Here is a 27,772-nt window from a genome sequence, read left to right on the forward strand (position 1 = left end):
CAAACTTAATCGGTGATTCTTTATTAATAGCGAATCATCGCTAGAAACACTTCGAAAAAAATGACATAAATGCAACAATTTACTAACTTTTGACGATTTTTCCCCAAATCAGCTTTATGTCTATCAAGACCTCGGATCAATGTGTTGGTATATCTACATATGTTAGCTTTTTTCTTTTTATTCGTATATTTATTCTTGAAACCTTAAATACATTTCGTGATATTTTACCTTCATGTTTTTTGAAATGATACATGGATTATTTAACGTGTTGGGTCAATTAGACAATATATCTAAATAGCCACTCTGCTATTTTTCTATGTGTTTACAGATATAACTATTCGCAAAACCATTAACACACTTACGCAATGTCATTTTATATATATATTTTTTTTACTTATGTGGAGGTTATTTAAGATATTAGGTTAATATGGTACAATATATATTTACATAATATCCACCTCTACATTACTTCTTATCTTATCCTTGGTATGTTGCAAGTTGTAAGTTATAAATAATACTATAATAATAGTACACTCATGGAGTCAAGTCAACCAAAATCCCTCGTAACTAATGGGCTAAACCCATGTATACTAGCGACTTTCCTAGGCTCAAGAGTTAACAACTCCAAGCCCGTATTGTAGTATTTCAAATTAACTAAACTTTAGTTTCCATTTTGGGCCAGTCCTTATGATACTGGACTTTGACTTCTCACATTACAAAAAGTCAAGATTACAAATTTGACTTTTCACTTTTCCTTTTCTCTCATCTTTCCTCTTTTTAGGCACCTCACTTTTCCCCCAATAAAACCCATCATGTTCTCTTGATAAATTCTCCTCCTTCTTCTTCATAACCAAAGTCTTTCCTCAATCAACCAGGGTTTAAATTCCTACAAGTTCTTTAAGGTCAAAATCAAGTAAGTCAAAGTCAAAATGAGTACAACCACAAAGTTTATAAAATGTGTTACAGTTGGAGATGGAGCAGTTGGAAAGACTTGTCTTCTTATTTCCTACACCAGCAACACTTTCCCCACTGTAAGACTATTCTTCTGTTCTTCTACTCACTATGTGTGTGTGTGTGTGATCTTGTTGAAGGTTTGACTTTTGACTTTTCTTGGAAATTTATGTTCTTCGTCAAACATATATATTTTTGTTTTTGCAGGATTATGTTCCAACGGTTTTTGATAATTTTAGTGCAAGTGTTACTGTTGATGGCCAAGTTGTGAATTTGGGTCTGTGGGATACTGCTGGTACACTCCTTTTTTACATTTTATATGCATTTTTCATCTTTTTTTATTCATATATCATCATGAAAATGAGAAAGTTTTTTGTTTTGAATGTGTGTGTATTATAATTAAAATCAATAAGATATGTATTTTTAAATGTAAGTGTGTAGTATACTAGTATCATTAATATTTTCAAAAGTTTTCACCTTTGTTACTTACAAAATGTTCATCACTTCTATAAAATATAGTTTAATGAAAACGTACAAAAGTATATGAATTTTAATTATATTCATCAAATTAATTTACTTGCTGTAAAGCATACTTTGCAAACGGTATAATTATTACATAAGTTTGCATGGGTGTATTAGTATTACTCACATACGTACAATAATTACTAATAATCTTAAATATCTAAGAATAAAAATTTGGATTATTTTCTATATTGAATAAACGGCAAAAACAAAATCAATATATAGATAAGGACGTTAAAGCATATATATATATATATATATATATATATATATATATATATATATATATATATATATATATATATATATATATACATTGCATATGAAGGGTGGTATTCTCTATGTCATGTTATATAGTTATTATCAAGTAGTATAAATTATTGTGAAATGCCGTTCTTTGTCCTCTCGAAACATAATAAACCAAAATACTGTTTTATTTCTTTATACTTTTTACTATTTAATATTTATATAAAAAAATAACATAGTAAAATCCTTACTTTATGACACAATAAGAAAAAAAAAATTCGATGTGCAAATGGACAACATGCATTTAGTAAATCCACTATTGTACTATGTCTATGCTTCTTATTTAGTGAATGATAAAAAAAAGAAAAACACCCTCCCTTGGTTATTAACTGGAATCTATTATAATTTGTTATATAAAATCATATAGTACAAAGAGCATTATGTTATATAGTGGACCAAACGATAATGATTGGGATGAAAGCCCCAATATGAAATTGGCTCAAATTTTGCATAGGGATAAAAAGTACTTTTTGGAGGCTTGCCTTGCCTTGGTGTTATAATTATAACAAATAAGTAATCATGTGACATTGCCTCCAATGTGATATGTCATTCCCATATCATATATTTGATATTGTCGGGTGATAAATTAGTTGGGGTTTGACAATCTGTTTGTACAAGTAGAAAAACGATCCTTGATTGACGATTGTTACATACAATTAATTATGTTGAATGTATTATATTGAAAACAAAAAAAAATGTAAAAAACAGGTCAAGAAGACTACAATAGGTTAAGGCCACTGAGCTACAGAGGAGCTGATGTTTTCATCCTTGCTTTTTCATTGATAAGTAGACCTAGCTTCGAGAACATTTCCAAAAAGGTATGTATTTTCAATTATATCATATTCTTTTTCTTATCATATATAATAGAATAGACATGTATGTGTATTATCACATCAATCTTTTCTTCTCAGTTCTCATGTATGACACATGAAGTTTTGTCCTAGTTTTTTGCCATATATATATTATGAAAATATGCTACTTTATTTGTGTATGCGATTGATTGAGATGATGTGTAGCATTAACAATAGTGATTTCTTTTGTTTTGGTTGAAATAAAAAAGTGGATCCCAGAGTTGCGGCATTACGCACCCTCGGTGCCTATTGTTCTTGTGGGGACAAAGCTAGGTTGGTTTTTTTTTTCTTTTTCTCGTTATTAATATTTACGCTTAAAGATGAGAAAACGACTTTATAGACTAAATACTTACAATTTGCACCCTTAGTTATAAGCATAAGCATTATGGAAGCCACTTTCTTAAAATTTACATGATTACATATTTACATCTCCTCCTTTAGTTTGTTTCATACTTGTGTAAGTAAATCATGGTTGGATAAACAGATTTGAGAGAAGACAAGAAGTTTCTAATGGACTATCCAGGGGCTTCTACTATATCCACATCACAGGTACAACTTATTTGTGGTTTTTAAGGAGTTTGCATGACATCAGGGACTATAAATGTAAAACTGGAAAAGTAAAGGGATTCTGAGAATCACAAACTGTTGGTAATATAAGTTTTAGTCCCTCAAGAATCATAATTTGAAGATTTCCTTTTTCAATAATTAATTCGAATCCAGGGTGAAGAACTAAAGAAGCAAATAGGGGCAGTGGGCTATGTGGAATGCAGCTCCAAGACACAACAGGTTTTGTGACTTTGTTCCAACCATCATATTCATATTCATATATAATACATGTTACTAGCTATTTCATGTTTTTTATATTATGAAAATATGCATTTACAAATTACAAGTAGTAGTGCTGATGTCATGTGTGATGTGTGATGCATGCAGAGTGTGAAGACGGTATTTGACGTGGCAATCAAGGCAGTCCTTCAACCTTCAAAACCAAGCAAACAAAAGAAACGACGTCTAGGATGTCTTGTACTGTGAAAAGATTTTTATAAAACAAGTTACAAATTCTGAAAATCATCACAACTCATATTTCCTAGCTTTATGATTATCCAATTGGGAATGCTTGTGCTGTTCATAAATATAATGATGATTCCCTGAAACTAAAGTATCTTTTATGTTTTATTCATTCTTTTCCTTTTGACTTTTAAGGTGGGGTCTTGTTCTTTTTCTTTTTTCTTTTTGGTGATGCAAAAAAGTTATTTGGATGGCATGTTAATGTGAGTACGGTGATTGGTGATCATGTATCGAGTTGTGTAAAACACACTCAATGTATAAAGCAAGATTAATGAATAAATAATATTTCAACTACTAAGAAAAAAAGATAATGACTTGAAAAGGCAATGGACTTTTGATTTTGTTCATATTTAGTCACTGAACTATTGAAAAATGTTCACATTTTATCCTTATAACGGCAGCCGGTCATAAGGGTAAAAATGTGAACAGTTTCAATAGTTCAATGGCAAATAGATAATAAAAAAAAAGTTCATGGACTAAATGTGAATAAAGTTGAAAGTTCGTTTCCCTCTCAAATTATCCTAATATTATACCCCGAAAAAGGTAACGAAAAACGAAACCAATATGCTATGTTTAACTTTTATGTTATAAAAAAATGCAACATTATATGTATAAAAATTATCCTAATATTATATGTATGAATTTTATGTTATAAAATTATGGACAGATATTAAACCATATATGTTATTTATAAAATAATACATATATACATTGATACATTATATATTTTGTTATATTCCATGTATTGACATACATCATATTAATATATTTACTATTAAAAAAGATATTTAAATTTTCATATTACACACAACATACATTTAGAAGTATTTTTAATATTGTTATTATTTTTTATTTGTCTTATGTAACTTGTGTTAACATATATATATATATATATATATATATATATATATATATATATATATATATATATATATATATATATATATATAGTTGAAAACATAGATACGATCAAATATATAAATACATAAATAGTTCATATTATATCACAGTTTCAAAAGTAGTCTCGTATGTAAAAAGTTATTATAAGAATTCTCCATTGTTAGTTATAAATTTTTTATTTTAATTTTTTTCATTTTTAACGATTGTACTTTAAAAATAAAATGGCATAGTATTAATTTGTCTGTGAGTTTAAAGCATCTTATTTTCATTAAAAAAGAAAAAACAATAAATAACAATATGATATTTTTACTTTAAACATACATAAAATAGCTTTTCTTGACCAGTTTTATACAGGAAACATACAGAGTCAAATATAAACTAAAACTGACCAACAACGTGTGAGAGAGGAAAAGAAGTTGATTCTTTAATGAAACTAAACAGCAACATCAATTTTAAATCTATTATCAACAATTATTGGATTTACATTAAAATTTTATCTATTATCAATAACTATTGGATTTACATTAAGGATGTCGGCTTCATAAAGATTTCAAACTAACTTGCATTAGCTCAAACATGAAGTTGAACATCGATAGAATCAAAACACCCTATTGGTAGCCAATAATGTTAGATTAGGTGTCTGAGGTCAAAACTAAATTGATATAACTTTATGAACTAAAAACAAAATACTTTTTTATAGCCCTTAATAACTAGAAATAGTCAGGAACAACTTAAGGAGCGTGATAAAATAATTCGTTTTTTATACCTTTTTCGGGGTATAATATTAGGATAATTTGAGAAGGAAACGAACTTTCAACTTTATTCATATTTAGTCACTAAACTTTTTTTAATTATCTATATTGTCACTGAACTATTGAAACTGTTCACATTTTACCCTTACCGATCATAAGGGTAAAATGTGAACGGTTTCAATAGTTCAGTGGCAAATAAATTATGAAAAAATGTTTAGTAACTAAATATGAAGAAAGCCAAAAATGCATTACCCTTTCAAGTCATTATCCCTAAAAAAAAGAAAGCACTCACATACACATAGACATAGTCTCAAGATTCCTAATTATTCAAAATCAACCCCTGAGGTTTCCCATCATTCAAATTCAACCCCATAGTTTGACCACAAACAACATTATGTTTTTACAATGTCCATGAAAACAAAAGTAAAGAAGTGTAGGAATTTCATGCAGCCATGGCAGGAGATTGTTCTTGGTGATTTCTAGGGTTACCTTTGCGATTCCAGATGGGGGTTGTCTCAATAAGCTTATGTGGCACGAGGCGCCTCTCTCGCTTGGTGAGTTTTGTGAAATTGTGGACTTTTAGCCTGGCAATTTCGGCTTCTTCTTCAGGGGTTATTTCCCTTAGAACAACTGTTAGTCTACACTCGGGTCTCACTCTTACTCCACTTCTACCTTTCGCATGATATGACACCCTTTTCTTGAAAAATCCCTTCCCAACAAATGCTTCCGCTGTTTATACAACATTTATAAAATTATCATTGAATTGAATAAACTATTATATTGTTATTATTATTATTATTATTACCAACGATAAGGCGATCTGCATCGAATGCATGATTGTGTGTGGCATTAGCTCTGGCTGAGTGGATCACCTGCACAAATCAATCATCAAAATATATATATTAAGTGGTTGTGTTTCTTTCTATTACAATTTTTACAAAATTAACATTTTTTTTATTTGAATGTATTAGAGAGTGTTGTGACCTGGTAGACAGTTTTTGAAGCACGTTTTACTGTCAACTGTAACTGTAATAGAGCATCCTCAACACGCATCCCACGAACCAATGCAGCAACCAAGTTCACCTTCTTTGGGCTCTGAAACCATTAACAAATATTAAAATTAAATAATACGAAACTAGCATCTTTATGTTTTAGAGTAAGATTGTGATTAATAATGAATGAAAAAGATGCACCTGTTTTATGTCTTTGAGAACTGCTTGGACTTTTGAAGGTTTGGAAACAGCTTTCTCAGGTTCAGCTTTCCCACTGCCTATAGCCAATGTTGGTGTTAGAGGAGAAGGACCCGGGGTTGCTTCAGATGAAAGTAATCTTCTTGTACTAGTAAATCCCTACAATACATGGAAAAAAGAGAACTCAAAAACAAAACCTATAAATCATAGCTTCCAATTTAAACAAAGATGAGAAATAAACTGATTCAAATGAACTCCAAAGCGTTACCAACTGGTGGAAATAGTGATATAAAGGTCTTGACACGTTTATTGAAGGTGGAACTCGAAGGAGCTGCATATGAGGTGGCACACCTGAAAAAAAAAACAATAATGTTAAGATAAGGAAATCATGTTTTTCTTCACAAGTTCATATTACCAAGCTTCAAATCTAAAAGATATTGTATAATGTTTTAACCTTGAATTTGAGATAACTTCAATGGAGAAATGGAAAAGTTTGCATAGGTGTGATAGCTGCTTTCCACTCTTTTCCCAACCTTTTGGAACAAAGAATGCACATGTCGATGCCAGCCCACCATGACTTATTCTTAAAGGCAGTCTTCACTGAAAGTTCCCAGAAAAATATGATTTTATATGAGCTATTTGTAAACGAAACAAAAAGAACATATGATGATGTGGAATAGGGACAACATCTTAGGTACATGATAAACAGCACAAATATTTAATATCCAGAAATATGAAACCTTGTCATGGTATCACAGTACAACGTATAAAAAAGTTGGAATGTGAAAAGAAGCTTTGGAGGGAGATAGCTTAAAAAACATATGCATGATAATTGACAAGTTGATATCCATCCAATGCTCTACTAACAAGAACTCTTATTGACAGATTTAAAATCAAAATCAGACAGTCTCCATCTGTTTTTATCTTAAAAGAACAAACTGTGTATCCTACTTTTATAATCTTCTTTCCATAGCAAAGATAGCTTCTTGATACATAAGCATAGCAAAACTCCACCTCCTCACCTTGTATGGAACTCATACACAAATGGGTTAGAAGATTGCAACTACTAATCTACTACACCCTATGCCAAAAACAAGTCATCCGTTCATGTAGACACTTATACTTGATTGGTGTGAGGAAAATGAAATTGGAAGTTTCAGAAACAACTCAACAATCACTAACCGCGTTCTTCAGTATTTCGAAGTTTTCAGTGACCCATTTACAAAAATGTCAGAAGTCACTACACTCAGAATGGTAAACCGCAAATATCTAGGTCAGGCATTTCATCAAACACTTCATATGCACTTGCGTCGTCACAAAATTTACCTAAAACTCCCAGCCCCACCACATTTTCTGTCAGACATACTTCTACTTAAGTTTTGCTAAGCACGTACAAGGAAAGCTACTGCTATTCTGATTCAGTGATTATATCATATAATGTCTCTAAACATAAATCTAACAATCAGATTTATACACAAAAATAGGAGTTAATGGGATCAGGAAAAATACAAAGAATGCCCACCTACAAAGAAATATGCGTCACCGGAGATGAATATCGGCGGATGAAAATGGTGGCGGTGTTTCTATAAGCGGCGTGCTTCTGCTTTTGCCTGCTGTGGAGTTTCTCAGAGAAAGAACATTACATCCCTACACTTCAAATGAAGTTTGAAAAATATTAACATGAAGCCCTTTGTCTTTTGCTTTGCATAGTTTACATCACTTTAAACTTAAAATTTTCAAAAACGCCTCCAAATCAAATATGTTTACATATTTGATCCGTAGTTTAAGCTAAATACATAGTTTAATAAAAATATTTTGTTCATCATATATCTAAAATATCTCTTAGTAAATTTAAATAGCTGTTCAAATTGAAACTAAAACCAATAATACATTAAATTTGCAACTGCAACTCAAACATACATTTCGTACTATAACAATAAAAGTTTTTTTTTAAATATTCATACTATAATTGGAAAGTATCGATGGTTGGAAGTATAAATAATAAAATGGACTAGCCGGATAACTTAGTTGATGGTCAAAACTGGTATTATGTAATATGACTAAAATACATTCAGAGTCATGTTTGGTTGCTCTAATGATTTGAAAAAAACGATTCGAAAAGTTCTATAAATTAAAATCGAATAATTGATGGTTGACTAATTTTATTTTTAAGTAATATTAAGAAATCAACGAATTGAATTTTGCTAGAGATCACAAAATCAACCATTAACCAAGAATCGTCCAAGTATATTGGATATCATTATATACATCGGTGTAAACATTATTAACTTGTCATCAATATAATAAGATTTCACAACAAACAATTATCCAAAATGTTTATTTGAGATTTTAATTCTCTTAGACATAACTATCAAACTATTCTTTGTTCCAACACTATGAAAATTATGAGTTGAATTGTGTGTGGAGGGTAAACCATGACCGTGGACCTTGCTTATGGAAAAATCTTTTGAAGATAGAAACAACCAAATTAGAAATACAACTAAAAAAAATAATCAACTCGACATAACTTTAGTTTAATTAACTATTTTGTTTGAAACTAACTACAACATTATTTCATTAGATACCATTGCCACGACACGGCATAACTTTAGTTTAGTCACACACCTAGTGTAGTAGGTGCCTATCATTCGTGTCACACATTGCTATAAAACGTAAATAAATAAATAAATAAAAACATGTAATGTAGTTTATGTTTATATAGAGAATTGTGATTTGCAATGCAAGATAATATCTGAATCTTTTAAGGCATTGAATCGGCTAATGGTTAGACAAACATGTTGTACAAGAAGCAATTAAAAGAAAAATAAAGTTGATGCAATTTGATGTATCTATCTATGCAAAAATATACAACGAAACAGCAACTTGTCAGCATTCAAAAGAATAGTTTACTACTAGACAAAATACAGACACAAAAATGATGTTTCACAGGCCGTGTTCTTGCTTCTAAAGCGCTCATAATTCATTCAAACATTCCCTATTGCAAAAGTCCATTTAGTTGCATACTGAAAAGCTCCGCAAGTGCACCACGAATGTCCATCTGAACCACAGCCACACAATTTCATATTCAGATTTAAAGATAGATACAAAAATTTAAATCAAAAAAAAAAAATTAAGATTTACCTGCTCACAGCATACAAGCTTGGTAATTAAAGGGTAGAAGCTTCTCAAGTGTTTCTTGAATATCTGGTTGTCCATTACACACATCCCCTTGAGAACCTGTTTTACATCAACATTTTTACTTACAAAAATATGTTTTCAAGTATTGTTTTTATCAAATGTCTAAAACGCCCTTACCTTAACGATGATGGGGGAACGTAATCCAAGAACTTGATGAACCTCCATGTTGTTGTTTGTACCTTCTCCAATACTTGATTGGAAATCAGATGCTTCCTTCAGCACCTGCCCACAAAATGACACAAGCTTCTCTTCAGCATCACTCTTCACTGCCACGTCATCATCAACCTCTCCCTTCTCAACCCCACAGGTCGTCTTCTGTAACGCATCCAAATAAATACAAGTTCCCGCTAACTCCTGACGTAGAAGGTTCAATGGCGGCCTGACCGACCAATCACAGTTTGCCACGTGTCAGAAAACAAACATCCACAAATTAAGTGTGAAACTAAACTCACCTTTCGGAAGGAAGGTGTTGCATGCGTAGTCTGAGGTTTGTGTAAGAGTTATATGATGCAGCAAACTCTAACATGGAGAATAAGATCTCCAATATTGTCATCTTCTGATACGCCTTCAACTTGCTCCAGTATTTTTTCTGCATCCATATTCTATTATTTTTTCACCAATTCTTTTGAAAAAGGAAAATTTCCCATATTTTTAAAGAAAAGTAGCAACATACCTGGATGCTATCAAGGGCTCCCAATAGTAGCAACTGTGTTATGCATTTTCCCCTTACAGTTCCCATGAATGGACTCTCACTCAAATCTTCACTCTCATGCCCCCCCACAACATCCACAGACTTTATACCATCAAAAATCAAAAGATCAAACTTTTTTTTTACAGATTTTAATCTGTTTAATAATTAAAAAGATCAGAATCAACAACACTATACCTGGGATGGAGTAGCTTGTACCACGATATCTGAAGCTGGATTCTTGGGCTTTGAAGTGAAACTTCTCATGAAGATGTTGTCCATCAGCCGTTGACCAATCGTTTGACTTCTTTGCAAATCTGCTGCAGCTTCAGAACCATTCTGGACCTTTCCTGGTGAAACTGTTTTTTTTCAAGTGTCAGAACCTTATACAACATATATATATATATATATATATATATATATATATATATATATATATATATATATATATATATAATACAATATCAAAAATGATTCTACTCAATATGCTATCTGTACTTGTTCAATACCAAGAACCATAAAATGAAAATGAGAGTTTGAAGGGGAAAAAAGTTTGGGCCCATTTGATGATGTAATAAAATATAATTGATGGTTTTAGATGTATAGAAATAACTTGTAGGGTAGGGCATAACCTTCAGATTCATGCAGATCCATTGATGGTCTTCCTTCTTGATTCTCTTGCACTTGACCTATCACACAAAAATTAATCAATCTTTCTATGGGGCAAATCAAATACATAACAAAGTGGCTTCTTACCATTATCATTTATGTGAACCTCCAAATCTCTAGCCACAACTGACCTACTCTTAGTCATACCACTTTCAATACCCAAAGCATTCAGTAGCTCAAGGGGTTGAGTCGTGTATGAAGCATCTCTGCAAACCCACAAGTATAAACTAAGAGTAAACATACATGAATACAAAATCAAAATATAATAAGAGAGGTGAGATGGGACCCACACCTTATGCTTTTCAACAAGGTATCCCAATCACTATCACTAAACTGATGTCCTCCAACTTCTATAAGATGGACCAATGCAGCAAGGGAAATCGAGGCCACTGACTGATCTGTCTTCTTCGCACAATCTAACAGCAGATTTAACAGTGGGGGTAGCATAAAACATACCTCCTGAAACAGTAAGTAACACACATATTTTATAAATAAATAAAAAAAAAAGTATAAAGTTTTATGAAATTAAAGTAAATAAAAAACATACCTTGTAAAAAGTATTGAAAAGGTTGCATAACAACTGCAATGAATGAACACTAGTTTCACGGACCCACTCATCTCCATACAATGTAGTCTCTTTTCCAGCATGGCGCACGTGATCAAAAATAGGAAATAAAACACGATGGAAAATACTTTCCCAAAAATTAGCTGAAAATTTACTTCCTCTTTCATTCAACAAGTCAAACAACACCTCTAGTGCACAGTTACTAACTTCAGCTCTCGGATCAGATGTCAAATCAGACAAACCAGCCAACATTGGGAACCAATAATGCTCAGTTATATCACTAGTTGCATCCGCATTATCATCAATCGGTTTCAAGCTGCCACCTGGCACCAGACCCTGAACAATAATTTCAGTTAGTGGATGATTAAACTAATTCCAAAAAAAAAACAAACAAACAAACCTCTGCAAGTCTGTCTTCACATATGCGGAGAAGTGCAATGGCTTTCAAACTGATGCGATGAGAAGTTTTATTGTTGGCAAATCCAATTAGACAATTGACACAATCCATAAAACAGTCACCAACAACTTGATCAAAGTGTTCCAGTATAACTGCAAATTTGTTTGTTTTTTTCTGTTAGATATATGTGAAAACTGACTCTTTTTTTTTTTAAATCAATATACCTTGTTCTACATTCTCAAAAGCACTTTCGACAATTGGTTCCAGGTCATCATCTGCAGCAGCTGTGAAAATCATGAAAACGCTTCTCCAACCAGATTTAATGCTTCCAACTTTTGACTTTATCATCTGAACGATGCAATCCACGATTAATCTTCGGATTATTTCACTGCGGCTATTTCGCATCAAAACAACAAACGGTTTCAAGATGTCATTCTGGAATGTGAAATTAGCAAGCTCTGCACGTTCCAGATACTTCATCCCAAGTTGCCTTAGAGAATCTATAGCATACATTGCTATCTTCTCATCATGATGACTTCCAGCAGCAATAAAATGATTAGCCAAAACAGACCATATTCTCGCCCATACCTGAAAAAAAATATATACAGTAATATTTTCCAATCATTAAAAACTGAAAATAAAATCTAAAATTTGAATAGATGAAGTATGTTTACTATTTACCATACGGATACGGGCCATGTTGTAGTAACTGATCTCAACAAGCTTCTGCAAGCTATAAACACGAGCTGGATTCTGCTTCAATTCTTCAGCTGAGACATTACATAAAGCAGTAAAGAACTCCACCACTGACTCACTTGGGAGTTTAACACTGTTCACAAAAACTTGCTCAGATGGTTTTCCTGCTAATTCCCTAAGAGATTGAAGAACTGCATCTTTTGAAATCTGGTTGGATCCAAACATGACTGTAGCAGCCATGGCAGGGGTAGAAACGGTATATTCTAGACGAGAAGTACACTCCAAAACTGCATTCCAAGTGTCCTGAAGTGCATCAGGCTCTGTGCCACTTATATCCAACAATGTCCTTAGTGCTTCAACATTCTTACTTCTCATATCTTTTGGTGCATGTAGGAAAGTATATCTGATGAGTGATGTCAGAAAAGCATAACGCATGGTATCCATGCCAAGCACATGTGTAATGTGAATTCCTGCTTTGAACCCTTCCATACATAAAAACACTCTAGCTTTGTTTTCTTTCTCTTCCATACTTACTGCAAATGTAGCAAGAAGTGGCCATCCAACAGTTTCAACCATTGGTCTCACCAGCTCGATTTTATATGATGTATAAAATGTTCCCCTTTTTGCCCCTTGGTTCCTAAAAATTGCTTGTGTTTGTCTGATAATGGCTTCACTTTCAGACTGTGTGTCGCTTTGATTTTTCTGTTTTGGGAGAGCCAAATTCAGAATACCGATTATGCCCCCTCTTTCCTCAGCTTCTGGCTTTTTGCTGCTTTTCCCGAGGTTATCAGCTTTCATTTTTATTTCTTCTTGAACAATGGAATCATAAATTTCTTCCAGAAGATCTGTTGGTGCAGATTCTTCAGGGTCATTTGTGGCATTCATTCGCACAAACTCGGCTTTTGTCATTTTAGGAAACACCATTGGATTATGAGCATCAGTGTTTAACATTATAACTGCATATGCAAGAATGTAAGCAGTGTCTGCATTCTTGAAAAGACCTGGATTATCTGCACAGTAACTGCAAAGACAATAAAACATACAAAGAAATAAGAGTCAGGTTTAAGCATAAAAGTGACTATTGGTAGTTTCTTTTTGGGGCTAAATGAATGCATACCGTTCTGCAAATTTTTCCATTATACGATCTATCTTTTGTGCTTCGCCAGGAAGACGAAAACCTCTAAGAAATTCACGGATTGCAGTATGAAATTTCATTTCAGAGAAGCTCATAGAGTCAACATAAGCATGCATTACAGCTAGAGGAAACTCCTCATGTTGACCTAAGTAGTCACCGATCATTGCCTGAAAGTCCAGACACAAGATGGTGAAAAAAGGGTAATTTTGGAAAGGCATTAAACTATTGTAGATCAAATATTGTACCTTGTCTAAGCTAGGGGTATTTCTGAGAAACTGAGCAATTGAAACTGGTGTATTCTCCACCAAACTATTTGATTTCAGAAATTCAATGCCCTTTACAGGATGACGGTTGAACTGCAATTTATTGATAACTTAAATCACCTTTGAACTAGAAAAACAGTCCTTTGCCCTCAAATGTCAAACCATAAGAGAGAGTATCAAGTACCTCAGATATTGCAGCTTCCATGGTGGATTTATGAGCTTTGACTTTCTCAAAGTTATTTGCCACATCACTTCCGACTTGAGACTCTGCAGCTGAAGAATCTTCCTCAATAGATTTTTGGTCTTCACTCTGCTTTGACTCTCTTCGCAACTTCTCCCAGTCAACTAGGGATTTCAGCACACTCACAAGACACTGAAAGATGAAAGACAAAATATTATCAGTGCCCTAAAAAAAGAGAATCTTTCTACAAGGAAATACAAAACCTGAAGTGAAGACCCTTTGATCGATCCAATCTGAGTGGCATTGACTGAGTTAGGATCCACACTTTGAGTCCCTTGAGCAATTCTTGATAGGGTTGTCAACTATATGTCAAGAAAATTACCAGAATCATCAATCATGTACCTGTTTAAGAACTAAGAAAATATATGGTAAAGTCCATGGGCATAAATGACAAATTACCATTCTTTCAAACGAATTTGGAGCATCAAGATCACAATCATAGTTCACATATAGATCAACAAGCATCTGTGGATCCTTGCAAACTTTCTCCAGCATCCGGAGAACACTTAATTTGAGGTTGAGTGGGTACTCTGACCCTTCCAAAGATCTCAAAACAATCAAGGGGAAAAAGATACCAATTTCAACCTGAAAAAAAAATGAATTTCAAGTATATCACATTTACAAAAACAAATAGAAAGGCACTATAGAAACTTGTGGGTACCTTAAGGCTTTCCCTAAAACGCAACAATAGCACAGAAAAAATTCCAGTTGCATACTGCAAAATAAAGCAAAATAATGTTATAAATCATTTGCAAAAAGGAACAAAAAAAACATTAATGAAAGCATCCAACTTACTTGAAAGATAGCTGGGGATTGTGAAACTGATGCCCGTAATAACACGTATGATAGGTAAGCTTTGACTGAGTCAATGATAGTGAAGTTCTTAGTGAAGGAGTGACTGACCCCTTCCAACAACCCCTGAAGAAGTTCAAGAGACAGAATACGAGTCTTTGTAGTAACTTCATCATTATCTTCCTTCATACCCATCTGCAATTACCTAAAATTAAACCAAAAGTTCCAAACTTTTTGTAGTCAAAAGTCAAAACTGAAAAAAAAAATGTGAACCTTGCAAAGGGTGCGGAAAAGAAGCAAAGCATCACGTTGTCCAATGCTCATGTTCTCCTGATCAATCCCACTTAAAAACAATATAAAAGACAAATTATCAGGCATAAATTATACAATAAATTTCAAGCCAACTTTTTTTATGGAAGACTATATATAGTTATATACCGAGGGGTCTTCCCACCATCTTCAAGTTTCACAGCCTTGTCAAGAACTGCCTCCAGACCCTGTATAATAAAAGGTCAAACATCTTAATCTTGACTGATATATTACCATTACAAATGACAGAAGCATATAGGAAAATGAAATTGATTATACCTTAATGTCAGTCCCACCAGCAAGATTATGAAGCTCATCAAGAGATTCAATAGGAGTTGACTTTTGACCATTTTCATCACCTGAAAAACTTTCTTCAACCTTTGTGGATGAGCCACTTTTTTTATGTGAAGACGCCTGAATTGCAATGCAAGAGAGCCAAAATCAAAATTTAGAAGAGTATAAGAGCAATAATATGAATGAATAGCTGTAGATTACAAACCAGATCTGTTTCCATTCGCCTGAAGACTATGCTGATCATTTGGGTTAACATAGCCTTGGATGTAGCTTGGTTGATAGGACTCTTACTGAGCATTCAAAAGAGATTTTTGGTTGATGAATTCACTTCACGAAAAGTGAAAATAAACTAAGGAATAAAAACTAAGAGTTACCTATTAAGAGCAATGTTGTAACACACTCTGATTACCCCTAGTAATGCTTCCCCATGAACTGCATATAAGAAAGCACAATGTCAGCATTTCAATTCACACCACATAACAAGAAGAAATATCAAATATCCCTTAAAAGCATTAAGATTACCTCTAAACTTGGCGGATGCAACAGCAGTGAGTAGCACTTTCAAGACTTGAAGAGTAGTACTGCATGAATTTCCATTATCATAAAAATGACATTTTTGGAGCAAAAAAAAAAAGAAGAAAGAAAGAAAGAATATGAAAAACAATGTACCTATCTGGTGAGGAATTATCCACACAACTGCAGACCATATTCAGAATGTCTGTAAACAGAGGACCATTTTTGCCATTTTCTAGACCAGGGTCACCCTCTAAATGATCATATGCAATGAGTTTCTGCACTTACAAAGTTTTAACATGAATAATGTTATAAACATAAAGCCACTACAAACAAAGTATACTAATTGACATACATGAAGACAATCCAATGCAAGCTCAATGATTTTGGGACTCTTGGTCTCAAATGCAAGGCGTAATGGATTAAGAACAAGTTCCGACTCAGCTCCTTCCAAACTATGCCCAGCACTAGCCAAGGTTGTCTTCACACTTCCACCTGATGCCACGTTTTCTGCCACCTCAGCATCATTTGAAGCTGAAGGTGCCACATCACCCTCCGCTTCAGTTCTTGTGGTTCCATTATCGGTTTCAGGCACACTGCAACAACAATGTTAAAAATGATCCAGAGTGTAAGTATTGGTATAACCGTATGGAAAAACTGTGTTCCTAATTGAATAATCTGTAGAATTGTGGATGAAATCACAAATCACTGGTTGAGTTTGCATCCTGATCCACTTAAATTACCTTATCTTAAAATAGTCATTATATCATGTTATAAAATGAACTATTGCATATTTCTACTCTCTCGCAGCTTAGGCAGTTAAAAACTAGATATGAGATATGTTGTAAACCTTCAGAGAACATGCAAACACTGGATTCACAATATTCATAACAATACTAATGCCCTCAAGTTTTATGTTCAAGAGATCTGTCTATTTTGGGAAAGGAAGGAGTATCTCATAAATCCCAACTCATGTATACATCTTTTTCCAATTTCCAATACACTCGATTTATATTGCTAGCATCGAGTTTTGTGTAGAGGCATTTCTCTATTGTTTCTTAATCTGAAATCATATGATGCATTTATCTACATCTCTCTTTCTCTTTTACTGATACATCCACTGGTTTGATTCTGTGTTACTCTTTCCAGACACATATTCGAATTACATCTAAAGTTTGAATCTTATATACACGCACAGACAATGAAGTGAAAACTTGGTTAGCAAGAAAGAAATTAAGTAAAGAGAGAAAATGATCAGAAGAAAGCAATTGTAGCCGAATTTTGGCAACTAAAAAGTTGCAAATGATAATGGCACATGCATCCTCTTATAACAATATATATTGTAAGCACCTTGTGTCTCCTCCCTCTGAAGATGTCACTTTGCTGGCATCACTTGATTTCACCTCTTTATTGATATCTTTGGAATTTTCTGGAAATGCAAGACGAACTGGGAATTAGTGAATGCTGAAATCATCAACCATATAAAGAAACAAAGCATGGAAGAGCATCAAAATCCTTTAGTTACAAGGATTACGGAAAGAACAGTTATGTAAAAGCCTCAAATTCTGAATGGACCAAGATGAACTAAAATAACAAATACTGAACTAGCTACATATGTAATGGCAAGATAACCAAAACTATCCCTTCATTCCCAAAAAATGAATTGAACTTTACCTATAACACAATAACTGAAACTAACAAATAGAACAATGTTGATGCCAAATTAGTACACACGAAATTAGAAAAATGTTGATGTTAAATGAACAATCCTGCCACTGCTTCCGGGAAATTGCGTTTTTGCCACACTTTCATTCCCTCAGGTATTAGGATTGGTATACTTTTCCCACTCCTATAAATATAACAATTCAGGTTCGCTTATACTTTATGCATTAAAGGATGTACTGTGTTGCCTATCCCCAAAACACACACACCCCTTTGCATCAGAGAAATACTAGGGTCCATGTCAAAAATCTTGCGCAGATCCTTTTCTTGCGGAACCGATGCAGAAATTGGTGATTGAAAGAGGAAATCAATTGACTCAACAACAGGCAAAAATTATTAAGTACTTCAAAATATAGATATGTAAACACGCATTGAAATTCAAACTGAAGATCTGGGATTTGAAGGAAACCAGAGAGATCAAACATCAAACCTAGATAAGATTGGATTGCAGTCTGCAGAGAGGTATACTTCTTCCCAGAACACTCTTTGAGCATGGATTCCAATGCTCGAGTAACAAAACCTCCAGCAGCACCTCCGGCCATCTTCGATTTAAATTTCTTTTGATTCCAATTCTCAATCGATCTTCTTGTTTGATTGAGGTTAAGCCAGAGATCTCGGTGTTGAGTTGGAACAGAAGAGTAAATGAGTTGAATTTTAGTTGATTGAGTTCACGAGTGAGAGAGATCAAACTCTCGCGCTCTGAGATCTTGTTGTCGATGGTGGATCAAGTTTTACTAAAAACGAAGGCACCAGTTAACAAAAAGGTGGAAATGAAGTTATTGATTTATCTATGTTGATGGCAAATTGCATAAAGATACTATTTTTTTTTTTTATAAAACTTCAATCGACATAGTATGATGGGAAAATGAGTTAAGGGGTAATTTTTTTTTTTTTTTTTTTTTACATAATAAAGCAACTAATTTGTTTTAACTGTTTAAATTACACCAATATTATCAGCTAATACATGTTTTAACCGGTAACTCAAAGGGAAAATGACTTAGAAGGGTAACTACCTCTTATCCGTGTTCACATATTGGCAACTTCTTATTTTTTGTACATAAAAAAGCAACTAACTTGTTTTAACTGTGTAGCATCCCAAAAATCATGACCAAAAATTTCACTTTTAATTTAATACTAAAACCATAATTGTCAAACCATTAATTTAATACTCCGGCTTCGGGCCCCGCCGGGCATCAGGCCCCGTCTGGCATCGAGCCCCGCTCGGTATACAGATATGTCTCTCTTAGGCCCCGCCTGTCTCCGGGCCCGTCCGCTAAACACATACAATCATATAACATGCTAACACATAAAGAAACATACTTTATTGTATCTATGTCCTAAGAAACATACTCTGCTAATAATAAGATACGGAACATCGTTTGTACTCAGCTAGTGATGAGATACGGGACCTCGCCCACACTTACCTATTTACCAGACACATACAAGTATCACACAGACAACAAGTATAATCTAACATGCAAACATTCCTTGGGCACCCGCCCGACATCAAACCAAGGTCTGGAATAACATACTAGCATACAATGCCTAGGGCTAACCCCCGGGTCTTCCTACTCATAGACTACATGGGCTGGCATTATGGCCTTAGACCCATTCACATAGTGAGGAGACTCACCTTGCACTGCTGAAGCCCTGGCTGGAACTAGCTGAGTACGGACGAAGTTCCGTATCTCATTATTAGCAGAGTATGTTTCTTAGGACAGGGATACAATAGAATACGTTTTTTATGTGTTAGCATGTTATATGATTGTATGTGTTTAGCAGGCGGGGCCTGGAGACAAGCGGGGCCTAAGAGAGACAAATTGGTATACCGAGCGGGGCTCGATGCCAGGCAGGGCCTGATGCCGGAGTATTAAATTAATGGTTTGACAATTATGGTTTTAGTATTAAATTAAAAACGAAATTTTTGGTCATGATTTTTGGGATGTTACATAGTTAAAACAAGTTAGTTGCTTTCTTATGTACAAAAAATAAGAATTTGCCAATATGTGAACACGGATAAGAGGTAGTTACCCTCCTAAGTCATTTCCCTTTGAGTTACCGGTTAAAAAAGGTATTAGCCGGTAATATTGGTGTAATTTAATCAGTTAAAACAAGTTAGTTGCTTTATTATGTACAAAAAAGAAGAAGTTGCCAATATGTGAACACGGATAATAAATAGTTACCATCCTAAGTCATTTTCCCTACTATGATTTTCTTTTAGGCAAAACTACATAAATACCCCTTGGTTTATCGATTTTTTTGGGTTAGTTCCAAAAACGTTTAAGTTGTGGTTGGTCCTTGTTTCTAACTGTAGCTAGAGGCATGTCGTTTTCTTCCCCACGTGTCCCGCATACGAGGACATTTTCATCTTTTCATTTATGGGGGCAATGCTTATCTATTATTGTGTATATAACGATATCTAAACAATTTCACCTTCTTCCTCGTTCAACTGTCATTACATTGCTAACCCTAAATCAATGATTTCAACCCAAATCCTTTCCTGATTTGAGTTGTCAGATGGCTTGAAGAAGAAACAACGGTGCTTTCACTGTGGACGATACAACCTACAACCATGGAGTTTAATGTATTGGCTTTGTATGGTGAGTATTAATATAGCTAGCTTTGTATGGTGAGTATTACTATAGCTTTTGAAACTTAATTTTTTTTGAATTTTCAACAATATGATAACTATATTTTGTATTATTTTGTTTGGGAAAGATGATCATCCCACTTTGTTCACGATTGAACTTCACCATGGTGGGAAGTTCACACATTTTCCAAAAATAAGATATGTGCACTCGGAGGTTAGATATATTGATTTAGTTGATATAGATGAGTTTCCAGTGCATGAGTTCAATGTTATGATGCTAAAACTAGGATATATGGTCCCCCCCCCCCCCCCCCCGGAGTAATATACTATCATTTCATAATTCCCAGCCAAGACTTGCTTTTGGGCTTAGGGCTCTTAGTAATGATCAAGATGTATGTGACATGGCTAAATACATTGGATCTAATAAGGTGATCCATGTGTATATTAAGCATGGCACAACCAATTTGGTTACATACTTCATGTCACCAAATCAAAGGAATGATGTCATTATTGAGGAGCTAAATGAAGAAAATAAAGTTGGAATTGAACCAAAAAAAGGAAAACAAAAATTACTTGATGAACCTCAACATGAAAATAGCAATTCATTATTGTCAGTTGGTAGTTCATCATTACCATTTGTGGTTAATGAAGATGCATCAAAATCACTTTCACCAAAAATAAGAAGAACAAGAAATTGAAAACCAAGCTAAGGTATTGGCTCATGTTTTAAAAGGTTAAACATTGACATTAAAACATGGGATAATAAAAGAGGAAGAAGTACCAATAAGTGAAACAGGGGATAAGTAAGAGAAGAAAGTACCAGCAAGTGAAACAGGGGATAATTAAGAGAAGAAAGTACCAACAAGTGAACCATGGGATAATTAGGAGAAGGAATTACTAGAAGAACATGAGATTGATGCAGAGATAGGTATGTACCAATAGATGTTCCTAAATTGTTGAATAAACATGTAGATGAGATTAGTCTCCAAGTACCAATATATGAAGACTATGATCCATTTTATGGGTTGTATGATATTGAAAAAACACAACAATGCACTGTGATCAAGATGATGGGAGCTTATTTGATGGTCAATCAGAATAGTTAAATTTAGAAGATGGTCAAGATGATGATAGTGTGTAACGCCCGGTTTTCACGTAAAATTCTTAAATTCTAAAGTGGTTATTTATTTTGCATATTGATCTATTATGTTGGGTGTAACCAAGGTACATTGGGCGTACCTTAGCGAATCATGGACATTTGGTTTTCCCCTGGTACGCTGGGCGTACCTAGCGTACGTTGGGCATACTCGAGTCATGGGCAAACCTTTAAATTTAGGGTTTTGACCCTATTTAAGCACTTTATAACCTCAAGACATATTTTATCATCAGCCTCCTTCGTCCCAAAATAGTTCCCACGAAACCCTGATCCTTTTTTAGAGAAGATTGAGCCTTATATGTGTTTTGGTGTGTGTTTGGTGCATTTTGAAGGAAGAAGAACCCCTTTGGAGAAGCTCTTGCTGATTTGAAGCTTGTGGATCCAGATTATATTCACCTTCATCATCTTCCAGAAGGTATAAAGTCTTAACACTGGTGATTTTTTGTTTATATCTAAGCTAGTTAGGGTTTTTGGCATATTTTGGTCCTGTGGGTTGATCAATGTGAGTATCAGTTACTCTAGAAGCTTTGGATAGTAGATTTTGATGTTTTTGAGATCCCTTGTTCATAAAAATGGCATCTTGATGGATTTAACTAAACCATGCAAGAGCTGATGGTCACTCTATGAGGTTAGAGTGCTAGAAATGATGTTGGGCCTTGTTGAGCCATGCAAAGGCATCAAGTTGATGACTTTATCATTTAAGACATTTTACTTTAAGTAAGATATGTGATTTGGACATTTGGACTTAAGCTACTAAGTGCTTAATGTGAGTTTGGCCATCAGGAGAGTACAATGGGAGTATATATACGTACGCTCAGAGTAATGCATTCGGTCCCCGTTTTCCCTCGTTGTATAAGCTTCTACGCTGGGTGTAATAAGATGGTACGCTTAGTGTACTCACCAAAAGACTTTTGGACCATTTATTAGGCCGTAGGTTTTGGGCCATTTCTTGGGCCGCGAGTCTTTTGGGCCATTGTTGGGCTTTACGTCTTTTGGGATTGGACCATGGTTTGAGGGGGTCATTAAAGGAAGGGTAAAATGGTCTTTTACCCTCAGCATGCAGATGATAATCTGGGACATTTTTTATGGGTTATTACCCTAATAATTTATTAGGGTTAATATGGATATGTTCAGTGTGAAGAGTCGTGGTAACAACATCCCGAGAGTGTGATTTGTCTATCTTCAGATTGAGGTGAGTTTCCTCACTATACTTGTGGTTCGAATGCACCAATTTTGGCCCATTGGATTATGTTGTAGAATAACACTGATCTTTACTGATATGTTTGTATGTGTTTGTTGTCTTTGTAACTCTTGCTAGTATGACTGTAAGCTTAGTTGTAGGGGTGAAACATACCCGTACCGGTTGAAAGATACCGAAAGAGTTAGAAGGGACTCAGATATCTAAGCAATGAACTTGTAACACCCATAAAATTCGAGCCAATTTAAAGCTTTTAAAATCATTTAAAACCATTCAATTATTACAACTAGTTTTCAAAATAGTTTAAACATCAGAGTTCCCAGAAATCATAATCATCGATCGAGGAAGTGTACGGCCACGCCTTCGCCTTCCCGCGACCATCCGCTGAACCTGAAACAATAAAATGAAATTGTAAGCCCGAAAGCTTAGTGAGTTACACCCAAAATACCAACGCCATACATATAACCATATCATATAAACATATAAACAACAGAACAGTCATGCATCTCGAGTCTACAGGGTGATTGGTCCGCCCACACCGGGACTTCAATTCACCTGGCCCACTCTCCGAGTCTACAGTATGACTAGACCGCCCTCACTGGTCCTTCAGTCTATATGGCCCACTCTTCGAGCCTTGGCACGTCTGGACCTTCATCCTATCCGAACCGCTCGTTGGGCCTTCGGCCGGACTATGTGCCCTCCTGTGCCTACAATCTATCTGGCCCACCCTGGGTATATTGACCTACATCACGAAGCAGGACCCGCCTCAACCCAACCCCCATACCAATCAAACAATCATGTGCACATAAATATCATACGCTAGCATGTATATAACAGGTAATCATACCGATCTAATAGATCGCTAACACAACAACCATTCTATATCCAGGATACCGACCTAACCGGTCGCTAACATAACATCATCCTATATACTAGGATACCAACCTAAACCAAGTCACTAACATAGTACCATCCTAACTACCAGGATGCATATCTAGCAGATCAATAAACATATCAAGCAAATACCCAGATACAACTCCGATAAAGGGTCAGCATTGGTGCCTTAGACCCATGTTGATATAGTGAGGATAACTCACCTTGCAACTAACGAACTGAACCACGAAATCACGCTCCGGAAGCATTGCCCCAAACCCCAACACCTAACCATCAATGATCCATTTTGATAAATACCTGATTACCAATTACCCTCAAAAGTCAAAGTCAAAGTCAACGGTCAAGGTCAAGAGTCCATGTTGACCTCAACTCCTAGAGTACCCTTAGTTACTTTCCAAGTTCCTTGCATAACTCGCCAACTCGCCAAGTTAATAGAGTGACTCGTCGGGTTCCTAAGGTTTGTGATCGTAAACTCCTTGGTCGACTCGTCAAGCATCCTTTGCAAGTTGCCTAGCTCATACATGTCTAAAGGTTAGGAAAACCCTAGCCTACTCGCCGAGTTACTCATCAGACTCACCGATCCCACGACAATCTTCATCAGACTCGCCGAGTTGACCATGTGACTCATCGATTCCCTTCAGTCCTTCATCCATATAGAGGCTTTTTAAGCCATGCTAAGGCTCCAAATCGTAGATCTAGGCTCCTAGGGTGTTGTTATCATGTAAAGTTGCTAACTTTACGTGCATGCAAGGCTCTATGGAACTAAAACACTCATAACTAGCATTAGGAGAAGGTTTTGGACATGAAGGAGGGCCAAAGCTTGAGGCTTTCTGTCCACAAGGCCTAGGGGAGTCAAGATCTGAAACTTTGCCCTTGTGACAAACTCAAACCCCAGAATGACTCTATCTTGCCCTATAAATGACCATTTTCTTTCACAAAGGGGGGATCTAAACAACGAAGGGTAAATGTGGTAGCTTTATACCTCAACCTTGATGCCACAACACTAGAAAGGCTGGATCAACAGGCTCTTCCTTGCTCTAAGCTCTTAACTCCTCAAGAAATGCTCCACTACACTCTCTTTTGGTCTCACACACTCAAGCATAGAGACTAGCTAGCTATTAGAGTTTCTATGGATGCGAAGGTGATAAGTGTTGGATTAGTGTCTAAGTCCATAACTATTTTGGTATATACTTGACCCGATTGAGAGCATGGTCCTTTTGGGTTGCCTTCACCAAAGCAACTTGATAGGATGATTTATGGAGAGAGAGAGATTAATTATGATTTATTAATATATTATATGAATAATATATTAAAGGAGAAATCATATTGTTTAATTAATATTAGTCAATAATTAATTAGGAAATTAATTTTGTGACTAAAAGACATTAATTAAATAAAGGGGATTGGAACTATCAATTGTGTGATAGTTGAATATTGGGCTAATGGACTCCATATAGGATGGAGTGGACGAATTCTATGGGGAAACCCATTAGAAATCGTCCAAGGCCTCTAAGGAGGGAGTCCATAGGCTGCTTAGGGCTTAAGCAGTCAGATTATGGTTTCCTAGTTCAAAACCCTAATAGCCTCACATATTTAAGGACCCCTAGGGCACCAAAAATGTGGCTATCTGATTCCTTAGGGTTTCTAGACGTTTTTTTGGGTGCCTCTTCTCTTCTCCTAAGTCATCCTCTTGCTCTTGGTGTTTGTGAGCCATTAGATGTGTGACACTTGTGACACTAAGCTTTCAGAAGTCAATTACAAGGAGGAATTGAGATTTTTATTGCTACATAACAATCAAGGTAAGATCTAAACCCTAATTCATATGTTAATTCGATTATTGTATGATAGATCTAGGGTTTGTAAGTCTTGGAAGTTTATTGCATGTTCAAAGTATAAAAACTAGATCCAAGCAATTAGGGTTGCATGATGTAACGCCTGTGTTTCCGGGCTTGCCATTTTTAGCAATGTAATAGTCTAGGTTAACTTTTGTAACCCGTTTTGAAATAATAGAAGTATATTATTTGAGTATTATGTGTTTTGTGCCTAATTGCTTAATTATGTGGTTTGATTAATTAAGAATAAAAATAAGCGTCAAAAGTAAAGTATGAGATAAGTCCGATATCTTTACATAAAGTTGTAGTGGTCGAAATGAGGTTTCCGAATATATAAAGAATGCCAAAATCCGAGTTATAACGAAGAAGTTATGACCTGTCGAAGTTTCGCGACAGAACCGGCACGACCCAGTGCGACCCAGCGCGACGTAAATAGTGAATTTAAGGTAGATAGATATCTATCCTTAGTGATCCAAATGAGAATTGAAGATCTCATTGATAGTAGTGCAAAGACGGAAAGACGGACGGAAACGGAGTTCAGATGAAGGAGTTATGAATTTCGAACGGAGTTTTCCTGTCCTGGCCTACTAAAGATAATATATAAGTAATATACTTATATTATATTAAAAATAAAGTCAAAATTAGCCAATGGAGTCTAAACAAGAGTTGTAGAGCATAATCTCACCTTCGCGGCGATATAAAGAACGTCGAAAACGGAGTTCGTATGCGAAAGTTATAAATTTCTGAAGTTCGGGGCGCGAAACCCCAAAACTGTCAGATGCCACTACGTGGCAAGCAGTGCCACGACGTGGCAAATCTCCTGTCACCTCCAGAAGGCCCCCAGATGCAACTTGGGATGACGCATGCAGTGACGACCAAGCCCACGACGTGGAAAAAGGTTGCCACGACGTGGCAAGGGCCAAATTTGCCCTATAAATAGATTTGAAGGGCCAACCGTTTAGGGTTGCTATTTTCTCTCTTCTCTCTCCCGTTTACCTCGATTTGCGTGCCAGAAATACCCCGAAGCCCCGGTATTATTCTCGAGCCCCGAAGCAAGTCCCGAGATCCCGAAGATCCCGAGAAGTGCGGTTCCCGAGCCGAAGCTCTGCCCGCGAGAAGTTCGATTTTTGTAGAGATCTTCCAGATCTGCTGAGGATTACTACTTCTACAAGCCGTAGTGCTGTCTGATCATCTTCTGATCAAGTGAGTGTATACTACCTTTCATAAACACGATAATAATACAAGTATGGTTTGAGTGTATTAAGTATATTGTTGTTTATGTGTATAATTTTGTTGTTATATGTGTGAATGTATATTCATTCTCTTCTATCTCATAGATCTGATTTAGTCTCTATGAAATACGTGTTATGTGGGTGTGCCTCATCTGTTATGTGGAATATGTATTAAATGAAAATGATATACAGGTTTTAAACTATGTATGAAAATATATATTTTTATCTACTAATATGTTGGGTAGAACATGGGTAGATAGTTGGTGTGTAATAAACAGATGAGAGGCCTCGATGTTGTTGTTGTTGTTGTTGATCTAGTTATTCAGCGGAGTATGGATAACGACCACGGACTCTTTCTAGACAGTCCAGTGGAACGCTAGCAGGTTCATAACCTGTAGGTGTTGTGAACGATGTGTTCACCGGTGTACTCTATCCCCCTCATGGTTGCCTTTAGGATATCTATTGTTGAGGAAACCCCTTAGCAGTGATGTCCGTCCCGATGAAAATCCTAGATTAGGTCCCTTGAGATAGATGTTATTTTAGGGACGTAAAGTGAGGATAACGGGAATGGGTAATCGGGATAGTGATTGGTTGGTGAAATTAAATATAATTTATTTATTGTGGGTTGAAAACCCTATATGCTCACCAGGCTCCCAAGCCTGACCCACTCAGTTTTATTTGTATTACAGGAAGTGGCGCAAGGGCGTAAGATGGATGAATCATCGAGTTGTTTTGTTTACAAGTCTGTATATGTATATATTTGTTGAATGACTTGTAATGTTATCGTTTATGCTTTATGGTCTGTATCGGAACATGACATCCCAAGTTTTGATTATATAATGAAAATG

At 35.2% G+C, this 27,772-nt stretch overlaps 3 protein-coding genes across 4 annotated transcripts; 1 reads left to right on the plus strand and 2 right to left on the minus strand.

Annotated features, from left to right (window-relative positions):
* The first annotated feature begins 777 nt into the window (after positions 1–777).
* On the plus strand, positions 778–3,832 carry LOC145101720 (rac-like GTP-binding protein RAC2). The gene is made up of 7 exons (XM_079038996.1): positions 778–1,031; positions 1,159–1,246; positions 2,488–2,597; positions 2,840–2,903; positions 3,115–3,179; positions 3,351–3,416; positions 3,564–3,832. Exons 1-7 carry the CDS (start codon positions 930–932, stop codon positions 3,660–3,662), a joined length of 594 nt encoding a protein of 197 aa, XP_078895122.1. The 5' UTR covers positions 778–929; the 3' UTR covers positions 3,663–3,832.
* A 1,823-nt stretch (positions 3,833–5,655) lies between these two features.
* On the minus strand, positions 5,656–8,219 carry LOC145101721 (uncharacterized). 2 transcript variants are annotated; one of them, XM_079038998.1, is made up of 7 exons: positions 8,063–8,219; positions 6,995–7,140; positions 6,809–6,891; positions 6,544–6,699; positions 6,335–6,445; positions 6,156–6,222; positions 5,656–6,079 (listed from the first exon to the last, which is right to left on the minus strand). In XM_079038998.1, the coding sequence occupies exons 2-7, from the start codon at positions 7,113–7,115 to the stop codon at positions 5,793–5,795; spliced, it is 825 nt and encodes a 274-aa protein (XP_078895124.1). In that variant the 5' UTR covers positions 7,116–7,140; positions 8,063–8,219; the 3' UTR covers positions 5,656–5,792. The 2 variants fall into 2 exon arrangements, with proteins under 2 accessions (XP_078895124.1, XP_078895125.1); XM_079038999.1 differs by having other exon boundaries at positions 8,067–8,204.
* Positions 8,220–9,272: 1,053 nt separating this feature from the next.
* On the minus strand, positions 9,273–18,785 carry LOC145101723 (brefeldin A-inhibited guanine nucleotide-exchange protein 5-like). Its single transcript, XM_079039000.1, has 30 exons — positions 18,453–18,785; positions 17,651–17,729; positions 16,656–16,896; positions 16,457–16,578; positions 16,310–16,368; positions 16,162–16,219; positions 15,993–16,077; positions 15,773–15,907; positions 15,623–15,681; positions 15,458–15,527; positions 15,188–15,379; positions 15,054–15,107; positions 14,792–14,977; positions 14,596–14,694; positions 14,336–14,524; positions 14,134–14,244; positions 13,871–14,055; positions 12,739–13,774; positions 12,282–12,645; positions 12,061–12,209; positions 11,643–11,996; positions 11,388–11,554; positions 11,183–11,301; positions 11,059–11,115; positions 10,625–10,785; positions 10,412–10,531; positions 10,191–10,327; positions 9,856–10,117; positions 9,682–9,777; positions 9,273–9,598 (listed from the first exon to the last, which is right to left on the minus strand). The coding sequence occupies exons 1-30, from the start codon at positions 18,562–18,564 to the stop codon at positions 9,536–9,538; spliced, it is 5,121 nt and encodes a 1,706-aa protein (XP_078895126.1). The 5' UTR covers positions 18,565–18,785; the 3' UTR covers positions 9,273–9,535.
* Positions 18,786–27,772: the final 8,987 nt, after the last annotated feature.

The sequence above is a fragment of the Lactuca serriola genome, chromosome 4 (genome assembly GCF_051521515.1).
Source record: "Lactuca serriola cultivar US96UC23 chromosome 4, Lser_US96UC23_V15, whole genome shotgun sequence".
Lineage (NCBI taxonomy): Eukaryota > Viridiplantae > Streptophyta > Magnoliopsida > Asterales > Asteraceae > Lactuca > Lactuca serriola.

Excerpts from the sequence above, each read along its gene's own strand:
- LOC145101720 (XM_079038996.1), top strand. The coding sequence starts at position 930 with ATGAGTACAACCACAAAGTTTATAAAATGTGTTACAGTTGGAGATGGA. Across the intron at positions 3,180-3,350 it reads CTACTATATCCACATCACAG|GGTGAAGAACTAAAGAAGCA; the intron begins GTACAACTTATT and ends ATTCGAATCCAG. Across the intron at positions 3,417-3,563 it reads GCAGCTCCAAGACACAACAG|AGTGTGAAGACGGTATTTGA; the intron begins GTTTTGTGACTT and ends TGATGCATGCAG.
- LOC145101721 (XM_079038998.1), bottom strand. The coding sequence starts at position 7,115 with ATGGTGGGCTGGCATCGACATGTGCATTCTTTGTTCCAAAAGGTTGGG. Across the intron at positions 6,223-6,334 it reads CTTCAAAAACTGTCTACCAG|GTGATCCACTCAGCCAGAGC; the intron begins GTCACAACACTC and ends TGATTTGTGCAG. Across the intron at positions 6,080-6,155 it reads TGCAGATCGCCTTATCGTTG|CGGAAGCATTTGTTGGGAAG; the intron begins GTAATAATAATA and ends TTGTATAAACAG.
- LOC145101723 (XM_079039000.1), bottom strand. The coding sequence starts at position 18,564 with ATGGCCGGAGGTGCTGCTGGAGGTTTTGTTACTCGAGCATTGGAATCC. Across the intron at positions 15,528-15,622 it reads GATGGTGGGAAGACCCCTCG|TGGGATTGATCAGGAGAACA; the intron begins GTATATAACTAT and ends ATTGTTTTTAAG. Across the intron at positions 9,778-9,855 it reads GTTCCCCCATCATCGTTAAG|GTTCTCAAGGGGATGTGTGT; the intron begins GTAAGGGCGTTT and ends GATGTAAAACAG.